This window comes from Leuresthes tenuis, unplaced genomic scaffold (assembly GCF_036924035.1).
Source record: "Leuresthes tenuis unplaced genomic scaffold, fLeuTen1.0.hap1 SCAF_2, whole genome shotgun sequence".
NCBI classification, from domain to species: Eukaryota; Metazoa; Chordata; class Actinopteri; order Atheriniformes; family Atherinopsidae; genus Leuresthes; species Leuresthes tenuis.
This window is the reverse complement of record NW_027325356.1, coordinates 21676584-21702263: the sequence shown is the minus strand read 5'-3', so window position 1 is coordinate 21702263 and position 25680 is coordinate 21676584. Positions and strand designations below refer to the sequence as shown.

Sequence of the window (25680 nt, the reverse complement as noted above, 5' to 3'; positions counted from 1 at the left end):
ATTCTTCTACTTCCTATTAGCCAAAAAGAGAGACAAGACTTTCAGAAAGACTTGCATATGTTCATGTGGAGTCCTCACTCCCACTCGCTAGAATAAGAGTCGATTTCTCTGAGCAACAACTGCTGAAGTGTCACAACATGAAAATAGATTCCTCATTGGGCTCCCTTTTGAAAGCAGATATCATAAATGTGACCCTTTGAGTCAAACATGAGCAGGTGAAAAATTGAGGTTGCCTGTGTACTGAGAGCGACATGTTTACTTGCAGGAAGCTGCATCACAAACATCCTCTGTGAACACAGACTTAAACCTGCATCCATCTCTGTCATACTGAAGGTGCTACTTGGCTCTTACAATAGTTAAAAAAAAGCTTGTTGAGTTTTTGAAAACAAGGCATGCTTTTTTTGAAGAGGAAACTGTCAAAGTCTTGAGGTTAAAATGGTGCAGTAATATCTTCAGTGATTAGCACAGAGTGATGTTTCTGTGGATTTGGAATTAATGTCTCTGTACAGCCCTCCATTACTCATTAAGAGTTTGATTTTGTTTATCAACTGAAATAATAATAGAAATCAAACCCCAGGTAACATGTGCCAAGGCTGCTAGTGGAATGGTCTAATGAGAAGGCTTCACATGTGGATGATGAAATATGCATGAGTCATCCCAAGCTTTCTTTTCCAGATTTGAGATCATTAAAGATGTATCGTAGCATATGGAAGGCTTTTTTTGTCTTATTTTTCACGCCTTGTTTATCAACATGTTTTTGTTTGTTTAAATATTCATACTGCTTTTATTTAATTCTTTCACATCTTACATATAAAAGGAAGCAAATACGCATGCAAACAGAAATCATTATCAGTCTGATGTACAGTTTAATACTGAGAGAAACTCTCTTATGCTGATTGTGAATGCCCTGATTGAGAAACAGCTCTTTGCAGAATCGCAGCACTCTCTACTTGCTACTGTGTGCCTGGTTTGTTTGTGTGTGTGTGTGTTTGTACTCTTCTTAAAGGAGGAGAGTGAGACAGAGACAGAGGAATTTTAAAAAGAATATATTTGTGCATATGTGTGTTAAAGCAATCTTACAAAGAATGCTTTAATAAGAGTTATTTTATTTTTTTAAAACTTTTTTCTCATTTTAAAGACTGCCTCAAGTCTTTAAAATGTTTGCACTTTTTTACAAACTGTCAAATTAAATGTCAAAATGTGTGTGCTCAAGTACAACAATAAACAATTAAACGGACAATAAACTGTTAAATACCTTCCTCCTCTAGATCTGGACAGGCCTGAGAACAAGCTAGCACAGCTCCCTTGAAAACTGATCATGTGTTCAGTTTTGTAGCACATAATCATGTCAAGTCAGATTTTCCACTCAACAGAGAAGCCTACCCCTCTCAGAGGATTTGTACCCCCCCCACACTCATCTGAAACAATGTTCATGATGATGATAGCAGTAATGACAGTAGATGAAGGAGAGTTTAAACTTGGCTCGTCATTTAATCAATGCCTTGCCTCGCTCTCTCTTCTTGTTCCTGCTCTGGCTATTCCAGGGTCCAAGGAAGTCAATGGCTCTGCAGATAAACCCCAACCCTATTATTATTGGCCAACAGGAGGCGCTGGATCTACTGAGGCACGAGTCTTCAGGGAGTCCCGAGGACGGAACAGCAACGAGCCCCACATTAAAAGGCCAATGAACGCATTCATGGTGTGGGCCAAAGATGAGCGGCGCAAGATCCTCCAGGCCTTCCCTGACATGCACAACTCCAACATAAGCAAGATTTTGGGTAAGAACCTCAAAATCAGATATAGCTACAGTAGTTCAATTAAAGATCGCAGAACAGCGACTTTTCTTTTTACTACAGCAACATGCTCTCCTAATGTTCAGGACACTGTGAATTGCTGTAAACTAAATTGAAATGATTCATTTTCTGCAGCATTTTTCATAATCCTCAGTGTTTGCCTTTGTGTACTGAAGCCATGTACTGTAATTAAATGTTTGAATAGAAAAAAAGTGATAAGTTAAATGAAGTTAAATTTTTCGCAACAGCCACTGCTTTCTGCATGACATATTGAAGAAGTGTTCAGCAACTGTGAGACAGCACCTGCTGTGAAATTATGTTAATCAACCTGTATTTTTCTAATATCGTACAGATTTATCAAGCAGTTTCAGTTTTAGTTTAAATGCTATATTGCTCTCTGATATGTAAATATCGGATGCTATCTGAAGGAGGGAGGGTGTGCTATTGCGTAGGCCACTGTGCGTCAGTTCACCTCAGCCTACAGATGGATTTATAGCCCATCACTACCATAAGTGTTTGTCATGAAAAATGACAGAGACTAAATGGGTCTTGTCCCCTCAGCTCTGGAGTCCATACATCAGAGCTGTTAAAAGTGCTGTCATCCATGCCCGTGTAGTGCACTTCACTTCAGCAGTAGTATTTACTACACCAGCTCGTTGTTCCTTACTGTTTGACAGTAAGGAACAAGTATGTCTCTCCTCTTAGATAATGTGCAAAGGCACAGCTATCAAGAGGTTGTTGTAGAATGGACAATAAATCCTAGCAAATAGTCTATATATACATACATATATGTGTGTGTGTGTGTGTGTTTACTCGAAAAGTGTTCAAATCGAGTCCTCCACGTGCATCTTCACTCCCTCACTTAGTAACACTGCTTTTTAAAATGCTGTACAGGTTCTCGGTGGAAGGCCATGTCTAACCAGGACAAGCAGCCATACTACGAAGAGCAAGCTCGTCTAAGTAAGCTCCATTTAGAGAAGTATCCAAACTATAAGTACAAGCCACGGCCTAAGAGGACCTGCATCATCGATGGAAAAAAGCTTCGCATTGGAGAGTACAAGCAGATGATGCGGTCGCGGCGACAAGAGATGAGGCAGTTCTTCACTGTGGGGTACGTACACAAATGCCACAATCTAACCACAGTAACAATTCTAAGACACAATGTAGCCTTCCGTCTGCCTGAAGCTTGTTCTTACAAGCTGAAAGCACCATTTCCAAATTGAGTGTTGAGTTAACCTCCACTGTATTGGTTTTAAGACAGGGGCTTGACATCCACTTTAAAATCAATAGTTTTACAATAGCTGTGATTTAATAATTTTATACAATAGCAGTCTTCAAATGGAGCATAGAGTGCAGACATTATTACAGGATATAAGCTGTAAGTGTACACTTACAGAAGCCTGGAGGGCAGCAGTCTGAAGCTTAACGTTTTAATTTACTGTGTGTGGTTAGCAGGAGAACCCTTCTCCAGGTGTTCCCATGTCAGTCATAAGCTTCAGTGGCTGGAGTATCAATCATGCAGCGCAACAGCAGACAAGAGCTGCACTAACCGCGTATTGGTTTTATGTCACCAATAAACTGGGTAGTGTTTCTGAGCAGCTCAAAACGGGAGCTGTCAAGAGAACCTCTCTTCTCCCAAATCATTTTCACAGAGCTGCTGGCTGGAAGCAGACTGTTGGAAAGCCTTAATCTATTCCTCTTAAATAAGTGCTGCAACAAAGAAAGTGTAATGTAGTCAAGATTAGACATGTGTAGAGACTTCCCTAAACAGTACTTTCAGTATTCTTCCCATCAGCTCTGTAGCACTTTTTAAGGTAAAATTTGCATAAAAAATAATTGCAGTTGTATCCCCTTTTCACTTGTCCAGGCAGCCACCACAGATTCCCATCACCACCAGCGCCAGTATGGTCTATCCTGGAGCCATAACTATGGCGACCACCACACCCTCACCTCAGATGACTTCAGAGTGCTCAAGTGCCTCAGCGAGCCCTGAGCCATCCATTCCCGTCATTCAGAGCACCTACAACATGAAGCTAGAGCCCAATACCATGGCAAACAACAGCGGACAGGTGAACGGCGAGGATGAGATGGACATGTACGAAGATTTTGAGGATGAGCCCAAATCAGACTATAGCAGTGAAAATGACACACAAGAGACAGTCAGCGCCAACTGAAACCTCTTTAACCCAAGAGATACAACTCTCATGCAGGACACCCGGAGGGCTGGTCTGATCTGATCTGAGAGTGGGAAAGAGCAAAAGAAAACAAAAAACTGTACCACAAAGGTTTGATAATGTTTTGAGAAAAAAAAAGAAGAAAAAAACCAACATAATGACGTATTATGTTGAAGCCAGCATGCTGCTGTGGCTTCATCAGATTCAAAAGCTATTTGGTCTTAAGCGTTTCTTCAAGTGTGTGACACAGTTTGGTTGTGATAATTTATACATGTTTTTTGTTTTTTTTTTAGTTTTTTTTTTTTTTAATCATTGTTTATTTTTTCATTGATATCATGGACATTTATACACAATTAATTCATTTCCTAAAACAAAAGACAGAACTTGAAACTAAATATTTGATATGAACTTATAATTGTTACAGTCACTTACCTTATTTTCCTCCTCAATTTGATGATTTTGCTACATTATCTAACTGCTCAAGATGAGAAGAATATTCTCTCTCAGGTATAGTGTGCCAGCCAACAGCTTGTGAATGTTTTTAATCAAGAGAAAAATATTACCATTACAAAATATCTAAAAATGAACATGGAGCAATTCCAATTTAGTACAGATGGTACTCAAATTATTACTATTATTATTACTATTACGATTATTATTACTATTATTATTATTATTATTATTATGTTTCTGTTATTGATTGTTTTGTTTTTTTACAAAACTGCATATTTCAGTGTGGAAGTGCCAAACATTTCAAGTTGTCTCTAAAACCTGTAAAGTCCTTTGGGAGAGGCTTTGTGAGTCTTAGACAATCTCTTCATCTCTTAATGCAGCTTCATTATCCAGTCTTTCTTTAATTTAGCCGAATAGAATAAACTAATGAAACTCAGGAACACAGAGGCAGCAAACTCTGCAGGAGGTTACAATATGTTACATCTGGGGATGGAAGGTTGTGATGGTAGCTGTATTCCACGGAGGCCAATGCAGTGATCTTCAATGACACAGGCCAGCCTTTTCATTTCCTGATCCCCATCCAAACAGAACACTGCAGCATCCCTCACTTATTTCCAACCCTGCAACCCAGCCTGACTCACCCAGATCTTAATCAGAGTGATTGTAATCAGGCCAGCATGCTAAAAGGCCAAAGGCCTCCAATCTGTGGGATTTGAACAGCAGCGAAAGTCAGCTTTGGTGGCATTACAATCTTAAATTGATCTTGTACAATGTGTAGTTGTAAAGCCACAGTACATTCTGTTAAACACTTTAGCCCCATTTGGATGACATGTTTAAAGTCTTAGGTCTTAAAATGTAATTTTTCTTAGACATTGTAAATCTTAAACTAACACTAAGAAGTCTTAAAGCGCAGCACAGTCATCGGGTTGATGCAATGATTACTGAAGTCCTCTTGTAAGGAGTGACAGTTTGCTGGAACATCACCTAACAAAGAGAAGAGGCTGAAGTCATATCTGTTTACCTCATTATGTACATATGACAAAGGTGTCTTAAAACACCAATATTTCCATCAGTGCACACATAAATTCTCTGTCACCTTTTGAACTTATTTTGCTATTTATAATTCTTTAATCAGCTTTTGGATTACTCTTATCTCTAACATAAAAAAAAGACAAAATACAGTGACTCAAAAGCAGGGCACACAAATTCTCTATCCTAATTGTGGTGACCTTCTGGAGACTGCAACTAGAATAGAATAACTTTGGCGGTCAGGGCCTTGATGTTGAGATTCAGATCCTCTATGGGGTAGAAGGTCTAAGTGGCTCTCCTCCCTGCCATGCCCTGCTCTGACCCCAGTCTGTGGCAACCTCAGCACCCAGGGGGCGCCATCTGGCTCGGAGAAGGAGAAAGCAGTGGGGAACGGGTGGAAAACAATAAAAATGGGGTGTGTGTCCCTCATTGTGCTCTTCATCAAAGTGCTGGAAGCAAGGCTTCAACAGGGCTCCCACCCTGGCCCAATCACCAGGCACTGGCGAGCAGATGGAACAAGTACATCAAGCTGTGGGGGATTATTAAAATGACTGACGACTGGGTATCATCTGAAATACAGCATTATTAATGCATGAGTCCAGCTATTCCCCTCCCTTGCCCTTGAACCTGTGCAGAGTGCAGAGTGCAGAGCTTTTTGAAGGATCTGAATGGCTGGTCACTGGCTTTAACTGGTCAAGATCCCCACTGCTGGTCACTGCATTTTTCTCCTGGCTCTTATTCGTACAGATGGCTCTTTCTAGCTCTGTAGCACTCTTATCTTCTGTATTCATAATGTCAGTACCCATCCAGTGCTGATTTGCATCATTTCAACTTTTGGAAACATTCATACATAATTCATGTATGTTGTTGTTTTTTTTATTGTTTCTTTTAAATCACCTCATTGATAATTCCTTTTCTATTCTTTTTAATTGCATCATTTCTACATTGTTCTCAATTTGAGGTACAAAACAATTTAAGGATGCTTTTGATGAACAAACTTATGTGGATTTCCCTCCAAGTCAACCTGTTTGGTATTTTTAAACTCTTTGCTCCTGTTTGCTGGTGGTTAGATTGCTTTGTATGTGATTGTAAATAATTTCCTGACCATGCCACACTGCTTTAGTGGGCTGGTAGTTAAAAAGGACTCTTCGTGGAACTGAAACTTGACTGTGCTTATAGAGCAAAAAACACAAAAAAAAAAAAAAGGAAAAAGGAGAAAAAAAATGACAACATAAACTCACAAAGAGACAATGTTTCAAAAGTGTTGTAAGCACTGGATATAAATTGTATTTTTATCGATTCTGATTAATGTGAAGCTGTTTGAGGAAAAACACCATGAATGAACAAAATTCCCCCGGCTGGACTCAAATGGGTTTGCTGTCGCAGTTACCAGATTTGAGTCTTTGTGTTTTTGTTTGTTTGTCTACTTATTTTGTGTATTTATGCAAAGACACGTGTGATGAATGAACACTTTGTTTAAGCTTCAGGGCTGCCTTGGGGAGAGACTCAGCACAAGAAAGTGAGCAGAAATTTCAACAGCAGGCTCAGAGAGCCATGAAACACCAGACTTCAGTGCATTGTATATTGTATTTCAAACTGTAGAGTATCAGCATAATGTATTTATTATCAGCCACTGCTGGCTCTAAAATTGTCAGTAAAACAACAACGTGGACAATCAGAGAAATTGGAAAAAAAAAAAAAGAAATTGACAAATTGGAGCTAAAAATGGTTTTCAGTGAACTTACCATCTCATTTGAATTTTATTGTAAATATAACATAGTAAATATATTTTTGTTCATAGGTTAAGTTATGCACTTGCCTGTTCTATTATTTTCTCTTTCATGTTTTATTTTGGTATGTTTTAACAACTGACAAGTCACTGTACCTCATGTAGATGCTGAATTTTTCTGCTTATTGGAAAAGAACGGTTTTGGTTCCGAGACAGAAAGAAACACCTCACTTGCTTTAGTAAAATATTCAACACACCAACGGAAAAAATCCTCATCAGACTCATAAACAAGCAAGGTACTAATTCAACCAATAAGCACTTAATGGAAAACATTAATTCAACTATTTGTTTCCAATCATAACACGATCTAAGCGGTATGCTGTGTATCCTCACTTGTGTTTTGTGTTTAGTAGACTGCTCATAGTACGTGGCAAATTGCCCATAAGCAGATGATATCTGAAAATATCTGCATGCATACAGCTTGAATTGACATTATTAAAATAAACAAAGATGTTTTTATTTTTATTCTGTTCTTTAGTTCTTTATTTTCTTTTTCTTGGTTACAAATGACTGTTTCAAACACAAGTGATGTTACTTTTAATAATGTGGGAGTGTGCAACTATTTATTTTTCTTTCAATGTGGCAAACTGCACATGACATTGTGCATTCTCTTAGTTCACTCTCACTTGGCCATCTTTTTACATGCTGCCAATGTTTAATGAACAAGTCAACGACTGTCCTGCCATCTGCAAATGTAGCCCTCACAATTTGTTCTTGTTTTTCCACTTGTAAGATGTGCAGATGGTTTGAATGAGGTGAGGACAAAAGCTTCTATGCTGTTTCAACATTACTGTAATTTGATTTTTTTTTTTTTTTTCTGTCTGAACTTTGTGATGTATATGGTGGGAATGTTCTCTGTGTTAATTTAATCAGCACAATTCACTGACATGCTGGACTGACATGCTAGCTGCTGTTCAGAAGTGTAAAATTTGCTGTTCAGGGCAACATTTTTGGTTGCCTTTGGTACTCTGCTTTTTAGAGTTGTCTTCTCAAGCAACACTGTGTGGGGCTCTTCTATCACTGGAGCCATTGTTTTGAATTTGCTGGCAGGCTGAAGCTATTTTCTGCATAGAAATCCCCACCCCCCACCCTCCCTCTTTCCCCCGCCCTGGCAGGTACGTAGGTAAAGTTTTGGTTGTTAATAGAGAAAATGAAATACATAGTGTCTGTTGCTGCTTTTAAAAAAAGTTTATGTCTGAATATGTAAATAGTTTATCATAATATCTTGTACAGTCCAATGTAAAGTTTTTAATTCAAGTTAAAAAAAATTGTTGCCATCACATTTGTGTTCACATTCTTCTTTATACAGAACAAAGGTCAATTATTACTGCTTAAAAAGGTTAAAAAGGAAAAAAAAAAGAAATTCTTAATTGATTTTTATTTGTTTTTGTTTGTTTTGTTTTGCTTGGCTTAAAAGTGTATACCAGCAAGTCTTTGGTTTCCATGTGCAGTATTGACGTGAGGTAAACTTAAGGTAAACAATTTTACATTGGTGTGTGCGGAGAGCCCTCTCCACACCTTTCGTAGTATTAATACACTATATCAAGTACAAACAAACCAATGATTGACACATATGGGTGCAACCTGGCACCAAAGCAATGTGTATACTGTAAAATATTAAATTATCCCCACAGGATCACTTGAGACATCTTATGACTGCGTGTTCTGTGTCTCGGCCCACTGTATCAATGCAGTTGGCTGAATAACTGCCTGTTTTAGCTCATTTACCTCAAGAATCTCCTTCTTTTCTGTAAAAGAGACAAAAATTGTGTTGCAGAAAGCTTCTCACATCACTCCATCTTTTGTACTGCTGTTGACACTTACAATTAAAGAGACATTTTGTTTTAAGTTTTGAGTAATTATTTACATTGTGGAGGAAGTGTTTTCTCTGTAGTCTGCAGAGTAAGAAAACAGAGGGAGACGTATTAGAGATTTTAGCCAACATCAGACTGCACAATAAAAACAAAATGAGAAAATCTGCAAGTTATACACCTCACAGGTTTCCTGTCTTTCATCATTTTCTTGAATACAGAATGGTCCTGAGTTTCAGCATCAAACTGATTTTACAAGGTGATCATTTACTCTTGATGCCTTTTTGATCTTAAATATGTAACTTTGCATTGAACCCACCTAAATCCTTTAGCCTATTGATACGTGTGATTACTGTTTCTTTGCTTCTTAAATAGTCTAAATAAAAAGTTGTCAAAATATGTGTATTTATAACTAACTATCTATCTATCTATCTATCTATCTATCTATCTATCTATCTATCTATCTATCTATCTATCTATCTATCTATCTATCTATCTATCTATCTATCTATCTATCTATCTATCTATCTATCTATCTATCTATCTATCTATCTATCTATCTATCTATCTATCTATCTATCTATCTATCTATCTATCTATCTATCTATCTATCTATCTATCTATCTATCTATCTATCTATCTATCTATCTATCTATCTATCTATCTATCTATCTATCTATCTATCTATCTATCTATCTATCTATCTATCTATCTATCTATCTATCTATCTATCTATCTATCTATCTATCTATCTATCTATCTATCACTGCATCAGCCAGGCTTACTTGATACTTTTGTTAAACTTCATGGTGATATCACTGTTCTCTATGTCAAAAGAACAAGGGGGAGGTCTTTGCTGCTTTCACATTTTGCCCATTTCAGCAGTGAAAAACATTCTAGACAAATTATGTTTCGGGTGGATGCCAAAAGATGGTGTGATCCAGGAAAGCCAGTTTCAGTGGTAGGCCCATGAGTTTAAAAACTTATCAGAAAACAAAGCACTCCACAGTGGTTTATGTTACTATGGTCGTTTATAATGTGTCAAGGCAAAAACAGCTGTAAGGTAAATGGTACACGTATCCCATGTACATTAACTTATCTGTAGTATCCATCTACATAGTACAGGAATGTAAATTAGCTCACAGTACTGTACTTCTGTAGAATTCAAAGTTAAGTTGTACTTTTCAATACTCAATGCTAATTTCTTCCTTAACTCTTCTGTATTTCAGAGAAAAATATTGTCCATTTTTAAAGTAACTACATATGTCTATAAATCATAAAAAGTAAAAATAACTCAAATGAGCAGTCAGTATACTGTCACAAGCATGTAAAATGACTCTAAATCAGCTTAACATAATTTCCCTATGGCATAGATAGAATATTTTTTTTTATTTAATTTAATTTCTATCTCAAGACACACATTTGAATGTTGACAGCATGTTCATTCATGATGACTCAATTCAACACATAAAGTATAGAACATGACAGAACCCATTTGTGTGTGTAATGAATCCTTTTTTACTTTTGCTGATAATCGTAAAATGCTTTTGCTTAAGTTTCTAAAGTGAGGCTGTCTGTGGTCTAAAGTGAGGCTTTAATTTGTAACCAAACATTTTAAACTATAGTATTACCACTTCTTCCTGAGAAAAAAATCCGAGCAGTTCTTTCACCAGACTGCTGTGGTCCTACAGACATAAACCAGTGGGTTACTTTTTCATTGCATGGCTAATACCTCTCTGAACACACCCTCAGTATGATTCTCGGGGCTAACCTTGTTAGCTAGTGGCCTGCCCACCAATTAGCAGCTTGCTTTACTGACTTGCAGTGGCTGCACCGCTAACCTGAACAAAGCAAACAAGTAAATCCGGCAGATTTGCCATGAGCTGCAGTATGTGAGAGGAATTCAAACTTTCCTAACAGATGAACAGTAAAAAGAAAAGAAAAAGATAAAAACTCACATTAGTGCCTGTACCACAATTAGTCTGGTCCTGTCCTATTATATTTTCATTATTTAATATTAATTGCTTTGAGATTCTGTTGTTTATTGTACGTGTTATAGGGTAAGGTCTAATTCCTGGATTGAAGATGAAGTTATTATTTTCAAATGTTTGCTTGAAAACATCGGGCAAAGGGACTGCCAATGAAAGTAAGTGTTTTGGCTAACTTGGGTATACTGTTGCTTTTCAAATAAATTCAAATTCAGTTCAACCACTGGTATCATAAAATTCAATAACTTTAGTAATTCTATTATAGCAAAGAGGTATCCAGTACATTATGTGTAGCTGCCAAGTTAGTAGTAACACGACAATGTGCAGCAGATATGTAAGACGCACATGCAGAGAAAAATGAAAAAAACAGCTGAAGTGGCACGGCAGAAACAGTTTCTGGTCACTTTCGAATCTAACTTTAAGGTCACCTTGATTGTTCCATCTGCATGCAACAGACAACATTCACTCACTCAATTACTGTGCTTTGGTTTTAAGAACAACCTGCAAATCCACACGTTCTGAGGCTTCTCGACCTCGTCAAAGCAGGCATTCAGAGAGCTCAGTGTGTGAGTATCTGTGCTTATTGAGACAGATGTGTGTGCCAGAGCCAGAGGTCATCTTGAGAGTTGTTAACCCAGACTATGCCCATCATTCTTCTCTGGATCTCTGCCATCTAATGCTCATTATCATTGTGATAATCATAAGAGTTTTACATTTTGCTTCCCTAAAAACATTTTTTAATCCAACTTTTTTTTTTAAAACCAATTAACCATATCAATACGTGTATTTTTTGCTAGCTCTCTGTTAGCTTATTCGTCTACAGTAAAGAAAACAATTAAATAAACAGAAAATCCTTTCTGTAATGTTTATTTTTTAAAAATCTGGGGGAATTGTTTAAATGCCTTTCTCCACTGTGCTCCTTTCTCCCTCCCAGAAAGCACAGGGGGGATATAGTTTAACGGCAGTGTCTGTAATAGATGCCTGTGTTAGCGTGCTCCAGCAGTAGATGGAAAACTAGACATATACCTTTGTGCAATAAATCTTATAGTAATTTTCCAAGCCTGCATGACAACTAATGGTATGGAGAAAACCTCTGTGCTGTGGTATATGTCTTTGCATTATGGTACAAGACAGTGTGCAACATTCTAAACTCTGCTGAATCTGTACTGTCTCATTTTCTTTTTGGAGTCTTCTTTTAACTGTTTCTGCTTTGCGTTGTGTATTTAAAAAAAAAAAAAAACAGTTTCAAGAATAATCATGGGTCTGGTGAGCTATGGTTTGTAATACCGCTGTTTGTAAGTGGCCTCTCCAGATGAACTGTCACTGTTGTACAAAGATGCGTATGTGTGAACAGCACAAAGTAATTAATACGGCAATGCTGTCGTGTAGCGGCAGGGCTGCTATTTCACAACTCTGATGACTAAACACCGGAGGGAAGGGGAGCAGAGAGGAGCGCTTGGAACAATATTTTACTCATTTGGATCTCTCAATGCTACAGTCATTGCACCCAGTGAATCCGTCAGACAGCACCATTTCCCCAAGAGCAGTTGCTATTTATCTGATTTTCTCATTAGAGTTGACTCATGGCTTCATTGTGCAGAGGTACTGCATGGCTAGGTATGTCTCTGTAACAGCTGAGACTTGGTCGCCCTCATGTTACTAGATGTACAAACATGTAACACCTATGTTCCATTTTTCTGATGTTTAGATTTAACTTGAAATTGAAATGAATAAAATATTTAGTCAATACCTGTCCTTGTGTTTCCAGGAGCTGATCTCTACCAGATATAATATTTCATCCCATCTCCTATGTATTTCAAGCACAGGTGGAAAGAAACATGTTAGAATTGATCTCAAGAGTCATCAAACATGTATACAAGAACAGTATGTAAGAACACCCTACACCCTTAGCTATGTTTTAATCCTTAGAGGTGAAGGACTTAGGAAATCTTGCTAATTTCACAGATGGTTTAAAATAGATTAGTGTGGAGTAGCAGCTCGCAGAGAAGGGCTGACCCACCAGGCTCCCTGTGCAGCTGCCAAAAGCCTGTGCCTGATGCTCAGAAGTGCCTTCCAAAAGTCCAGCAAGGTTAAACTCAAACTTAAGTATCTTGAAATGCCATCCTTGTTGTTTGCTTGACTGCACCTTCAATTAACTTTTCAATGAAACTGCCCTTTGTTCTGCATCTGGAAATCTTTCTATATCAATTTTGCTCTGCAAAAATATTAATCTATCACTTTTTTAAAATGATACTGAAGACCATTTAAAATTGACTAAACACTCTCCACCTTTTTTAAATGATGCTAAATACTTTGCTCAGTTATTTGTAATTTTCTTTTTCCTTTGAAATTTGAGACCTTGGGAATGAATTTTCTCCTTCCTGTGCTTAACTAAAACAAACCACAGTCGACTAAGGATTTCACTTGGGAATGAATGTGTCCATTGGGCCACAGCGACCATTCTTACTTAATACTTTGTGTTCTCTCTCTTTTGATATTTTGTACAATGCATCCAAGAGCCATTTTTGTACTGGGATAAAGGAGTGAATCAGACTCTGCATGGTATTTTGAACAGTCCAAGCCTGCTGCTGGAGTTGGTCTGTGTCCGAGTAGGCCTGACACAACTCTGGCCTTCCTGAAAAGGCCCAGCTTGGAGTTAATGTGAAAAGACAATTGCATAGGGTGAAAAACTCAACATGGTTTTGTTGGACTTGTCATTCTTTGGTGCATAGCTGGGAGGAAAGCCTAGGAACCATCTGAATGTTATTTGTGCTTTTTGACCCATATTCAGGAGCACATTCACAAAGCCCTTGTGAGAGGGTTGAAACAATGGAGAGGCCCTCTTAGTAGAGGGACAGGCTCAGACTTCAGCCAAGCATTTTGGACCAGCTTCACTGAAATTGTTTGTCTCCAAAAGACTCACATCATGGAAGAGCTATTGATTGTTCTGAACAATACTGAAAAAGTGAACAATGATGATTTTAAGATAGCGCTGAAAACTAGAGAAAAAAATAGCATGACTGTTATTGTACATGTACAGACAACACTCTTAGAATTTAAATGCATCATGTAACCTTTGAAAATGTGCAGTGATTAGATTTATTAAAAAAAATATGGAACCAAAAAAAGATACATGTTATCGATTATTTTGACTAGCATGAGCCAAATATCTCCATAATAAAGTGAGATGACACTGAAAATGTATTTCTGTTTATGCAAATCCATCAGATTTTCTGAGCACAGTTGTTAGGAACACTGGGTTGCTAAATGAACTTTTGAAAATCCACATGGGACGATATTTCAGAAAATGTAATTCTGTATACTGTTTCACATCATTGCATCTCCTCAGTGCATTTTTCTTCCAAAGCATTTGACTGCATTTCTGTGGGGAAGAATAAATGTGTAATGTTTTTTTAAAAGCATCTCTGCTCCCTCAGCTTTTTGAGGAATTTAACAAAATAAAAGGTCTATTTCTCAGAATGTGTGTTATTCTCTCAAAGCTATCACTGAGTTTTCTCAAGCGTAAGAGAATTACACACCTTTATGAATATGTAAATGTTGCGAGAATGCCTCATTAATTAGTAATTCATGCATTTTTCACAAGCAGGATACTTTGCTAGTGCAGTCTGGTGATTTATCAGCCAGAAGTTGAAAAAAAAGGGATTCATCATCACGTTTTCAGAGGTTCTAGGCTACATGTGTAATTTTTGCAATTCAATGAATGCGATATGCGCAGGTTTTTACAGTTGTATCGTTGCAGCTGTCTCATAATATCACATTTATAATGTCAAATTTTCTATTTGGAATGCGTAAGTGCACTTATAATCTTAATAGGCTTATTTCTCCATGTAGATGTTTGCTTACAGCATTATATTCGGGTTGAAAAATTAAAATGCAAGAGATCTCTTTTTTTCTCTGTATGTTCAAGAGAGACATGAAGAGCAATGATCTGACGCCAAAGGAAAATCTCAAGTAACACATACTGCAACCATGTGTAGTCAACCTGCACAAGTGCTACAAATTCAAGAAGGCTCAGAGAAGTAATTTGCCCAGATTTTGCTTTGTTCTGCTTCAGCATTAAAATGTTTCAGCATGGCTTCAGCAGATGAAAAACAGAATGAATAGCTTTTGATTAATTCAGAAGGACTGAAGCTTTTTTTTTTTTAAGCAATAATTTGGATGGGAGGAAAAAAGTGAAAGCCCACACTAATCATCAAGGATCTTGTGGATATGTTTTAAATGACAGATTAGGAGAATATCACAAAAGAATATAATTAAAAACACCCATTTATCAGTTATCTACCCAATATTAAATATAGTAATTGTGTGAGAAGCTTTACAAATGACAGTCTAGGTAGCAGAAAATACATTTGTCAGTTATATTTGGTCAAAGCAAATGAATATGCATGTATGCAAGTTACACACACAACATCCACAATGTCTTTTTTGGAGTACTTACTGTGTTTGTGCTTGTACATGAGGATGTGTGCATATCTAGCTTAATCTTGATATCAGCTTGGATTAAACTCACTATTTGTGTGAGCAGCACTGTCCTGGTGTTTAATTGAGGCCTCTTGTTGAATCATTACCACCTTCAGGGGAATTGCTCACCAACTGTGAGTGAGAGCAAACAGAAAATCGGTGAACACTGGCCGGTGCTCAGTGCTTTAACATGAATTGAACATGAAGGCATAGGAGCAGAAGCGCTCAGGAATGTTGTCTTTCGTATGGGATTAAAGTCAGCTACTTTACGGATGCAGCCACTTTGTATCTGTCTCCTTATTGGTGCAAGAATACATTTCTGTAAATGCACAGGGGGGCATTATTGTATACATGAGTGTTCTCTGAGCAAAGAAAGCCTGGGGACTTTCAAGCAGTAAATATGTGATGAGAAACAGACAAATGTGTCATTACAATTATGTACAACACTTTACAAATCTGTACTGCAACATTAAATCACTCCTCTGATTTATTTCTAATGAAACTGGACTGTCTGTAAATAATGGGTTAAGGGACAGGAATGACTTAATATCATTGCTTTCATTCAAGCCATTCTTAAAGGCACAAGAAAAAGTATGAGAGGCAGTATCTCAGGAGGAAGAGCCGTCGCTGGCCTCGCAGCACTTAGAAAAACAGTTGTTTAGGTTTAGGGATCCAAGCTACTTGGTTAGCTTTATGAAAACATTATAGCTTTCTACAGCATATCTTCTCACAACATCAACTACATATTAGAGAATTACAATTTTCACAGTTACTTGAGTCCTTTCCCATCTGCAAATGATAAGAACCATAGTTTAGGCATGAATATAAACCTCTGGCTAGAATAATTCTCCTGCCATCTACATAACAACATTTCGTCATCTCATGTAAAATTAACTCTCATTTCATCTCTGTTTCCCCTCTGCTTTGCTCCACAAACAATTGAATGTTAATAGAAGACCACATAAATCGACTGGGTATTGCACTAGAGTTGCAGAATGTAGCCACAATCAAAAGTAATACTGTCATGTTCCGTGTTGTTTTGATGTTTTTTTTATGCTTGTTTTCATTCTGTTTCTTGTTTAGGTTCTGTCATTTCCTCACTCAATTCCTCAGTCTCTCTCCAGTCTAGTCATCAGCTCCACTCCCTTCACCTGTGTTCATTTATCCTCAGCTGCAGTCATTCACCAATCACTCTCCCCCACAGTATTTAGTCTCCCTGTTTTGTCACAGCATTTAGCAGATCCTCACTGTTACCCTCCCTCGTGCTACTCCCAGTTCCATGGCTCCATTTAGATCAGTCAGTTGAATCTAATAATTCAATGGTTTGATTTTGTATTTCCATGTTTGATTATTTTTTTTTTTTGGTGTTTTTCCGACTTTATCTTAAAAATAGATAGTTTCAATTAATTTTTGCCTCCTGGCTCTCGCTCCGCATCTCCACCTGGATCCTCCTTCCTTGCCGCCACCATTGAAACGTGACAGATACCTGTAACTTGGAGCCCATATATAAGCTTTATATATACCTATATCTGGTAAAAAAATTCAAATAAACTCATTACTCTCTATGTATGTGTAAACAAAAAAAAAACCTAGACCTTAATTCACTTGGACAAACTCATGTACAGCTGTGCACTATGTTCAAAACATCAATACATTGCTAGATATTCAAAAAGCAAGAAGTTCGGCCTGGTTCAGGCTTTTACAAATAGCAAGAGAACCATTTTGTCACAGGTTTCAAAACTGTTATCTACATGTTGTTCACTGTGCTGAGTATCAGGATTAATTACCCCATTGATGCAAAGTTACGACATTGTTTCTCTGTGCCCACTTATTACTGAGTTGGTAACAAATCATCACCAACTCGTTACGGGTAAGACGTGCAACAATTAGGAGAATCTGGAAATTATACAATAGAAAAAACATGATCAGGTACATTTAGTTCCAACTGTACATTGTTGCACATTACCTCAGGAGCTGGCTCAAATAGAGGCAGTATTAGCTATCAGGGACACTTCCTGCCACACACACTCCAGGGCAGGCGTCGCTATCTAGGGCCGCTGCCACAGCCTCAATCTTAGTGTGTGCTGTCTTTGCTCATTATATTGTTGGTTGTACTGTAACAAAGTAGCTCCTGACATACTGTGTCATTCTTTGTATCTTCTTGGGATTTTCTACTCAACTTTTTGTCAGTGAAAATGTTTTTCTTAAACATCTTTCTTAAATGTTGATTTGGACGCTTCCTGTTGGAATAATTTCTGCCGGTAACTGCAGGCACTTTTTAACATCTGTTATAATGCCTAACCATGCCAACAGGAGATATATTTGCATTTAGTAGCAGCAGCTGAGCTTTTCAAAGCAAAGTAATGCCTGGAATTACACCCCAATTCCAGATGAGATGGAGAGAAGATGTTGAAGGATGTAGAGCACGAACAAAATGTAAAGAAAGCAGGAAAAAGCTTAAACCATTTTTCTGCCCTTGATTGTCATGGGAAATGTGAGACCACAGACAGACAAGATGGATAAACTTGGAGCCCTGACAAGAATGCAGCAGATTATTGGGAAGGCAATATTCTTTTTACTGAGACATGGCTGTACGGTTGTACCTTTGTGAAAATATTAAATGGATTTAAGTTGTTGCCAAGTCATTCATGGTCTCTGAAGATTTCAACTCTCTCTCATATCCATATCTTATCAATAACAACAATTTGTACTGCAGGAATATAATATTCATTTTGAGATTTATAAAGTATCATTTAAATTAATTATTGAAGATAAGTGATAAGTGATTTCCTCTCTTCATTATTATTATTGAGGCCAGCAAAAATCTCATTGGAGCTGCACGGTGTGGTGGTCAGCACTGTTGGCCCACAGCAAGAAAGCTCCCATTTTGCTTTCCGGCTGGGTCCTTTCTATTTGCACTTTACATGTTCTCCCTGTGCATGCTTGGGTACATTCTGAGTACTCCAACAGTCCAAAAACATGCATGCTAGGTTAATTGGTGATTCTAAATTGACTGTGGGAGTGAGGGTGCATGGTTGTTGTTCAGGGTGTATCGCGCCTCTCGCCCTATAACAGCTGATATAGCGCCCCTCAATAATACTGAACATATTGTACTGTATGGGATTTCCTTGTTGAATGTAATGCATATATTGGGTGTGAGAATGGTCAGTGTTTTTAATTGTATTATGAAAATATATCATGATTGTTATTTGTATAATTTGCCCTTTGCTGCTGGCTTTTGGCCAGGTCGTAGTTGCAAATGAGAATTGGTTCTCAACCGACTTATCTGGTTAAATAAGGGTTAAATAAAATAAAATAGAATATCTACCATTGGCTAAAAATGACTGGGGATCAGGATCAGGACCCAATTATATATTACCCTGGGTTAGCAGCAATCATTTTTAAGGGAGATAGAAGGTGTATTAACATATTAAAAACATGTTAACTTGACAGCACCACTTAGGACATATAAATGAAAAATATTAGTCTTTAAAAGTTTCCATAATTACCCACACAGAGGTAATAACATACAGAATTTTATCTGAAGGTAAGAATTAGTACTATTATGGGCCATAATAAAAAGATAACATGACAAGTTGTTCAACTGCTTTATACATCAAAGTAATTTGCAAAGCAATTACATTTTAAATGAGAAACGAATAACTGAATATTAATACTTGACCGAATAATTATTCCTTACTATCAGGTAAGGAGTAATTATTGAGCGGACTGATCCAATCTTTGTTTATTGCTTTTCCACTCTGTTGCTGCTGTTGATCATCAGTCGAGCTTTAAATGCAGCTTCTTGCATCTCATAATTTCTGTTATGATTTCATGGATGAATAGCTAACAGTACTCCAGTATGTTAAGAAACATGTAGTAAAGTCTACAAATGTTCAGAGAGAAGTTATTGCATGAGCCATATCCTGAAAATATGATCCTATGATAGTAAAGATGCATACTGCCTTTGCTACATTATTTTAATCTCATTTTCATAAGTGTAAATATGTTTTGATCACTAAGAGGACAGTGGAATGAGATCATATAGACGGATAACATAAAAAGAGATCTGTATGTTGTTCCTTCTGCTCAAAGCTTTAACATGTGATTCCTCAGCATTCGCCTCTCTCTGTTAGGGCTCTTTCTTGTTTCTAAGGACAGAGTCATAATGAAACACTAACATAAGATTAAAGATGGTGTCTGAACACATTTTCTCCCAGTAATGTAATATGGTACAAATTACTTTACAACTTGCTTAGCAGGTATTTGGGTTCAAATAATTACTGTGCAATGAAATTGTTTAAATATTCAATTAACTGCAAAACCAATAAACTGATAGATTAATAAGTTTCTGTATGAAATATTCAGTATTAAATATTCAATGATAGTATGTTTTGGTGCTAGTCAGACCTGATTGATGCTGTATCTTTGGAAGGGTCAGTCTTGTGATATATGGTAGCAGTGGGTTCAGAGAAAACATATGACATGTCAACATGTTACCAGTATGTGTGGACTTTCCTTAGAGAAACCATATGAAGAAAATAACACCCAAAGACAGACGTGTTGTTTAGAACCTTAGAGAATAGATACCTGATTTCGATAGAACCTGGTTTCTTTGTTCAAGGTCTTACCTCTGATGCATGAGAGCTGTATGACCTGGTGTACACCGTATTAAAGAATATTCTCTACAAAAGACTCCTGCTTACAGTCTTATTGATTCCAACCTCATCTATTTTGACTCTTGGTCCTGGTAACAACAGAATGGCTGCCCAGGAAACCCTCCTTACTTCAATTACTCCTCCTTACTCCTTAATTCAACTACTCATTCCTCGAGGAATAAGGGCGTAAGAATACTCTTGGAAGTTGTTCTCTATTTCTAACTATTTTCTTTAACAAATGTGAGATTTATATTTTATCTGCATAGTTTTCCCTCTGTGTGTTGGTTGGGTTGATAATCTCATATTAACCTAAGGAGTTAAGTGTTATTCCATATATTTATGCAAAGCAATTCAACATATCTAAACCCTCCCTCATTCACACACTAGCTGCAGAGATTGACATAGCAATAAACTGATGTTAATTAGACACACTTTGAAATTCTCCATTCTGCTTCACTTCATGCCCTCATGGAGCTGGTGGCTTATTAAATCATTTGCTGCTCTTGGGTGATCTTCTTTTGAATCTTGGCCTGACCCTCCGGGCACAATTTATTTTCATTTCACAAAAATTTTTACAGCAAATTTTGCATTAGTTCAAGAGAATTATAAATCATTATTACACAGGCAGACACTTCAAACATTTTGTTTAAAAGCTTTCTGCTCGATGAGGCATCAAAGGAGATGTTCACATTGATGACTGTTACACTGGCAAATATCCGTTCATTAGCACACTGAAGTTGTACATGGTCCACAAAATTGAATCTATTGAACACTTTTGAAGGTTTTTGTTTTGCTCAAGGTTCTGATTTACTTTCACCTTGTCAACAAATGTACATCCATTTTTAAAATACTTGAGCGTTTAATAAGGTAGGTACATTGCCTGTCCTTTCATTCAAATTAATCCTTTTATGGAGAAGGATTCATTTATGCAAAGAATTCCATTCATGCAGTGTATCTGCTTCACTGTGCACACAAAAGGAAAAAGATGGACAATGACATCTACAGCCTGGAGAAAAACCGACCTATGGTTACTGTTGTTACAGTCAGATTTGCATTCATGCACTTTTGCATTGACCTTAATCTGTGTGGAGCACTGCTGCTTGGGACATTGGTGTTGATGGGCTGGACCTCGAGGCATAGTTGGGAAGAAAAAGGCATCTGATTGGGAAACATCAGGGTTTCATCCCTGCTCTTTGAAGATGATGTTGTTATGATGGTTTCTTCAAGCCATGGCCTCCCATGTGCACCAGAGCGGTTAGCAGCCAAGTGTGATGTAGCTGCAATGAAAGTCAGCCCCTCCAAATCTGAGGTCATGTTTACAAACCGGAGAAAGTGGAGTGCTCCCTGTTGGTAAGGGTAGGGTCTTTGCCTCAAGTCAAGGTGTTTAAGTCTTTTGGGAAGTTATTCAAGTGATGGTAGATTGGTGCAAGAGATGAATAGACAGATTGGGGATTTGTCAACACTAATGAGGGCATTGTATCTGTACATTATGGTAAAGACTGAGCTGAGCCAAAAGGTGAAATGTTTAATTTACTGGTCCATCTATGTTTCAACCCTCACCTATGGTCTTTGAACTTGGATAGTGACCAAAAGAATATGACTGAAAATTAGTTTTCTTTGAAGGGTGGCTGGGCTCAGCCTTAGAGATAAGGTCAAGAGCTCATATATCCAGGCAGAGCTCTGAGTAGAGTCATTGCTCCTCTACATTGAAAGGAGCAAACTGAGGTGGCATCTGATTAGGATTACTCTGGATAACCTCGCTTTGGAGGTTTCCTGTGCATGTCCAACTGAGAGGAGACAGTAGGATAGACCCAATAACTGAAAGCTTGTGGAATTGTATAACCATTCTTGCCCTGGAATCGCCAAGGAGGTGCAGAAGAATGTTCCACATGGACCAGTTGCCTCAACAACCTAATCTTAGAAATGCAGAGATAGATAGATGGATGAGTGGATGGATGCATTTCACAACACATTTTGTAACCACAATTATAATAATCATCATCATCATCATCACCACCACAAAAGAGATGTATAGAAAAAGATTTGTCAAATTTGACAAGATCCTTTGAGTAAGTTCTTTTGACAAAAAAATTGATTGTTGAATCTAAAGTGCAATTTGAAATCTTAGCAAAATCTATTTTGAGAATTTCTTTCTAAGTATGACTTAAAAAATTTCAACCAACACTTCTAAAAGGTGTATTATGCATAAATATTGATTTTTTTTCTTAGTTGTTAAATTAAGCTGTGATATACATATGACTCACTCAAATAGTAGAAATATAGAGGAACTTGTCACTACTAAGAAAAGTGTATTTTCTGTATTTTTTTCAATAACATGCAGTGTATTTAGTTGATGCTTTGTTATTGCAATAATCTAAAAATGCAATTGTACACTGATCAGCCATAACATTAAAACTCCAGGTAAAAGGTAAACAGGTAAATGTGCAACATTGCTCATCTTGTTCCAGTGCTATGCTGGGAAATGTTACATCCTGGCATTATATGGATGTTACCTACGCAAAGCTTCTTGTAGACTAATTATCTCACCCCCACATGACAATATTACTCCCCTACAGTGGCAGCCTACCCCAGCAGGACAGCAGAGACTAGCAGTAAGCCCTAAACATCTACTGTACATACAGGTAAAATACATAAGATAAAAAAGTCTTAAAATTGAATTTTAATTCATTTTGCAAATAATACATACACATTTGAGTCAGCAAAGAGAAGAAGAACAGTTATAGTGCAATTAATTACTGCATAAGACATGCTTCAAACAACCGAGTTTCACTCTCAGAAATCAGTTCAGATCTTTATTATTCTCATCTAATTAGGTGGAAATTTTAACATGCATTGAACCATTGAATATGTAGGACTTAACAGCAATAGTAAATGATACTATTGTGAGGGGTTCGGGACTGCCTGTGGCATGACCAGCAGAACAGAAAGAAGTCTCGTATCAATTATGGTGGTATTATTAGTGTGGCTTTGTCTCTCAGTGCGCACAGAACTACAGAATAAAATGTCAGCCAGCTCAATTACTCTCCACCCAGAGGTGGCACAGTCGTTTGATTTACCCTGCCTTTTGAATATCTACTGTAATTCTAATGTGTCTCATTATGTACCACTGACTTGATATTGGCCAGGAAATATTAAACGCTGCAAGATCACAGAGTTTCTAGAATACTCAATGCCCAACAGACAATCAAAATTATTTCAAATACATCAACACTGAAACATACAATCATTCCAACATCCAGAATGTGATTACTCTGAGAATAAAAAAAAAAAGTCTTGTCTCCTGTCCTTAGCGAACAGAAAAACATATTTCAGCTGTACATACTGCATATTGTGCAAAGACAATGTAATATAATGTAAATATTATTGGTAGAATGGATATATTGAAATAAATATTATGAAAAATATACATATAATAACCAAGGGTACTAAAACCTGTGCTATTTAGAGTAACAGATGTGCTAAGTATATCAGTACAGCATAAGAAGATGAATGAGAGATAAAAAAAGAAAGATTTAAAAAATGGTCAGTAGCATTGAGCTTGGAAAATGTCTTAATGAGTAAAGTTTCACATTCATTAAAGCTGTGGGGATTCTTAAATATGATGAGCATTACGCATGAAAAGAGAAAAACGGAAATGAGATCATACTGAAATGTATGAATCTATCATTTTATTGGTTTTGCAGTTAAGAACAACATATTTCATTTGAGGATTTGACAGTTACCTCCGCTGTGGTTCTGTTGTTCAGAAGAAATAAATGTACTTGTCTGAAAAAATAATCTGACTCACTAATTAAAAGTTACTCTCCATCGGAAAAACAAAAACTTCAATGCTTAACTACGGTTCATTTATGTTGTTAATTCAGAGGATAAATGGTGTTGGTTGACCTGAATATGTAAGTTGTCAGAAATTTGGCACCTTGTTGAGACACATGTTCACTTCTGGAATCGCTGCAGCAAAATCAAACCTTGCCGTCTGTTTCATATTAAGACTCTGGTTTTAAAAGCTTTCAACTGGTCCGCTAAATTGTAATGCAGTTTTTCCAGACCCCATATTGGCTCCTATAGTTAAGGATGTAATAGTGTGTGGTTTGAAATATGCTGCCTCCCTGAAACGGTTGTCATCTGTTTTTTGTGACTCTGTGTCTAATCCCAGACCTCAAGTATAGGTATGATTATGAGTGAAAACTTAGAAAAGAAGACAAAGAAGGAAAATAGATTAAATATTTAACCTCAGAATAAAATAGACTCTTCTCAGGCACAGTCTTTGTTGACAGTGGGTAACTGTTGTTAAATGTACAAAGATTAAGTGCTGTATGACTCTTAAAAGTAACCAGAGAAAGAGAATCACATCAATGTGCACATGGTCTTTGAACACATCTTTAGCTTGTGGTCCACAGTAAGATCGATGCCATAACCATTGATTAGAGAAACTCTTATACGAATAATGAGATTCAACTTACGCTGCAATGAAAATTCTATGTTGTAAACAAATGTCTCAGAACCACATTGAAGCGTAAGTATTGGGCTAATGGTTAACGTTGTATAAACCCTGCAGTTGGAAGATAAGAGACATAAACCACAGGATTTGCTCCGAAAAAGTACACTGAGGAAATCCAGAGGGAAACTCTTTCAAGTTTACAAATAACACTCGACTGTGTGGTGGAACAGCATTTAACACGGTGCACAGTGACTGCCCGCAACAATGAAAATTTCATCAGAAAGGTTTCCTACAATCATCCTCTGTGACAAAAAGACCATTTTGGTGTTATGATGTTTGGCTATATGCTGTACTTAAGTAAATTGCTATATTTGGCAGTTTTCTATAAGTCAAATTAGAGTCTATATCTCTTGTGTAAGTGTGGGAACAGTTATGCTTCATTTATGATCAGTTTAGCATTTTAAGGAGTCATATCACTAATGTTTCACCTTTAAACATTAACTACAGTGACTATGTTTGGAGAGTGCCAGTATTAATTTTGACACTTGATTTAGTTTTAGTCTTCTGAGCCAGTTTAGTCTTAGTTTTAGTAAAAATAAATTAATTAATTAATAAAAAAAACTACATCCATACACAGGTAAAGGCTAACAGGTTTTCAATCTACCATGTACCATAACGGTGGTAAATCTAACATCATTACTTTGGATGAAATTAAGAAACATCCACAAATTTGACAAGGTATATTTTCAATTATTCCCGTGCATGCTGCTCAGTGGAATAATTAGCAGCTTTTCTGGCTGGAGTCTCTCGTTTTCCTCTGTGGCATGGAAAATGGTGGTGTTGCAATGGAGGGGTGGGTGGGGGGGGCTGTAGGTCAGAAGATCAAACTGTTGCCCACCAGTTAGAGAATTGCTGGTTTGATCTCTGGCTTCCAAAATCCACATGCTCAGGTGTTCGTAGGTAGTGCTCTGAACCCCACATTACCCAGATGTACTTAATAGTGTGCGAGTACTGAAAATCAGTTATATGTCTCTTTGGATTAAA

At 37.2% G+C, this 25680-nt stretch overlaps 1 protein-coding gene across 6 annotated transcripts in view; it reads left to right on the top strand.

The window, feature by feature from the left end:
- sox6 (SRY-box transcription factor 6) overlaps positions 1 to 9086 on the top strand; it is a 129776-nt gene extending 120690 nt beyond the window's left edge. For 4 of the 6 annotated variants that reach the window (XM_072380650.1, XM_072380652.1, XM_072380651.1 and 1 more), the window contains 3 exons: positions 1545 to 1778; positions 2688 to 2904; positions 3661 to 9086. In XM_072380650.1, the coding sequence (XP_072236751.1) occupies positions 1545 to 1778; positions 2688 to 2904; positions 3661 to 3967 (758 nt within the window). In that variant the 3' untranslated portion in view covers positions 3968 to 9086. The remainder of the gene's footprint in view (positions 1 to 1544; positions 1779 to 2687; positions 2905 to 3660) is intronic. The other 2 variants (XM_072380654.1, XM_072380653.1) reach the window with 1 other exon arrangement.
- Positions 9087 to 25680: the final 16594 nt, after the last annotated feature.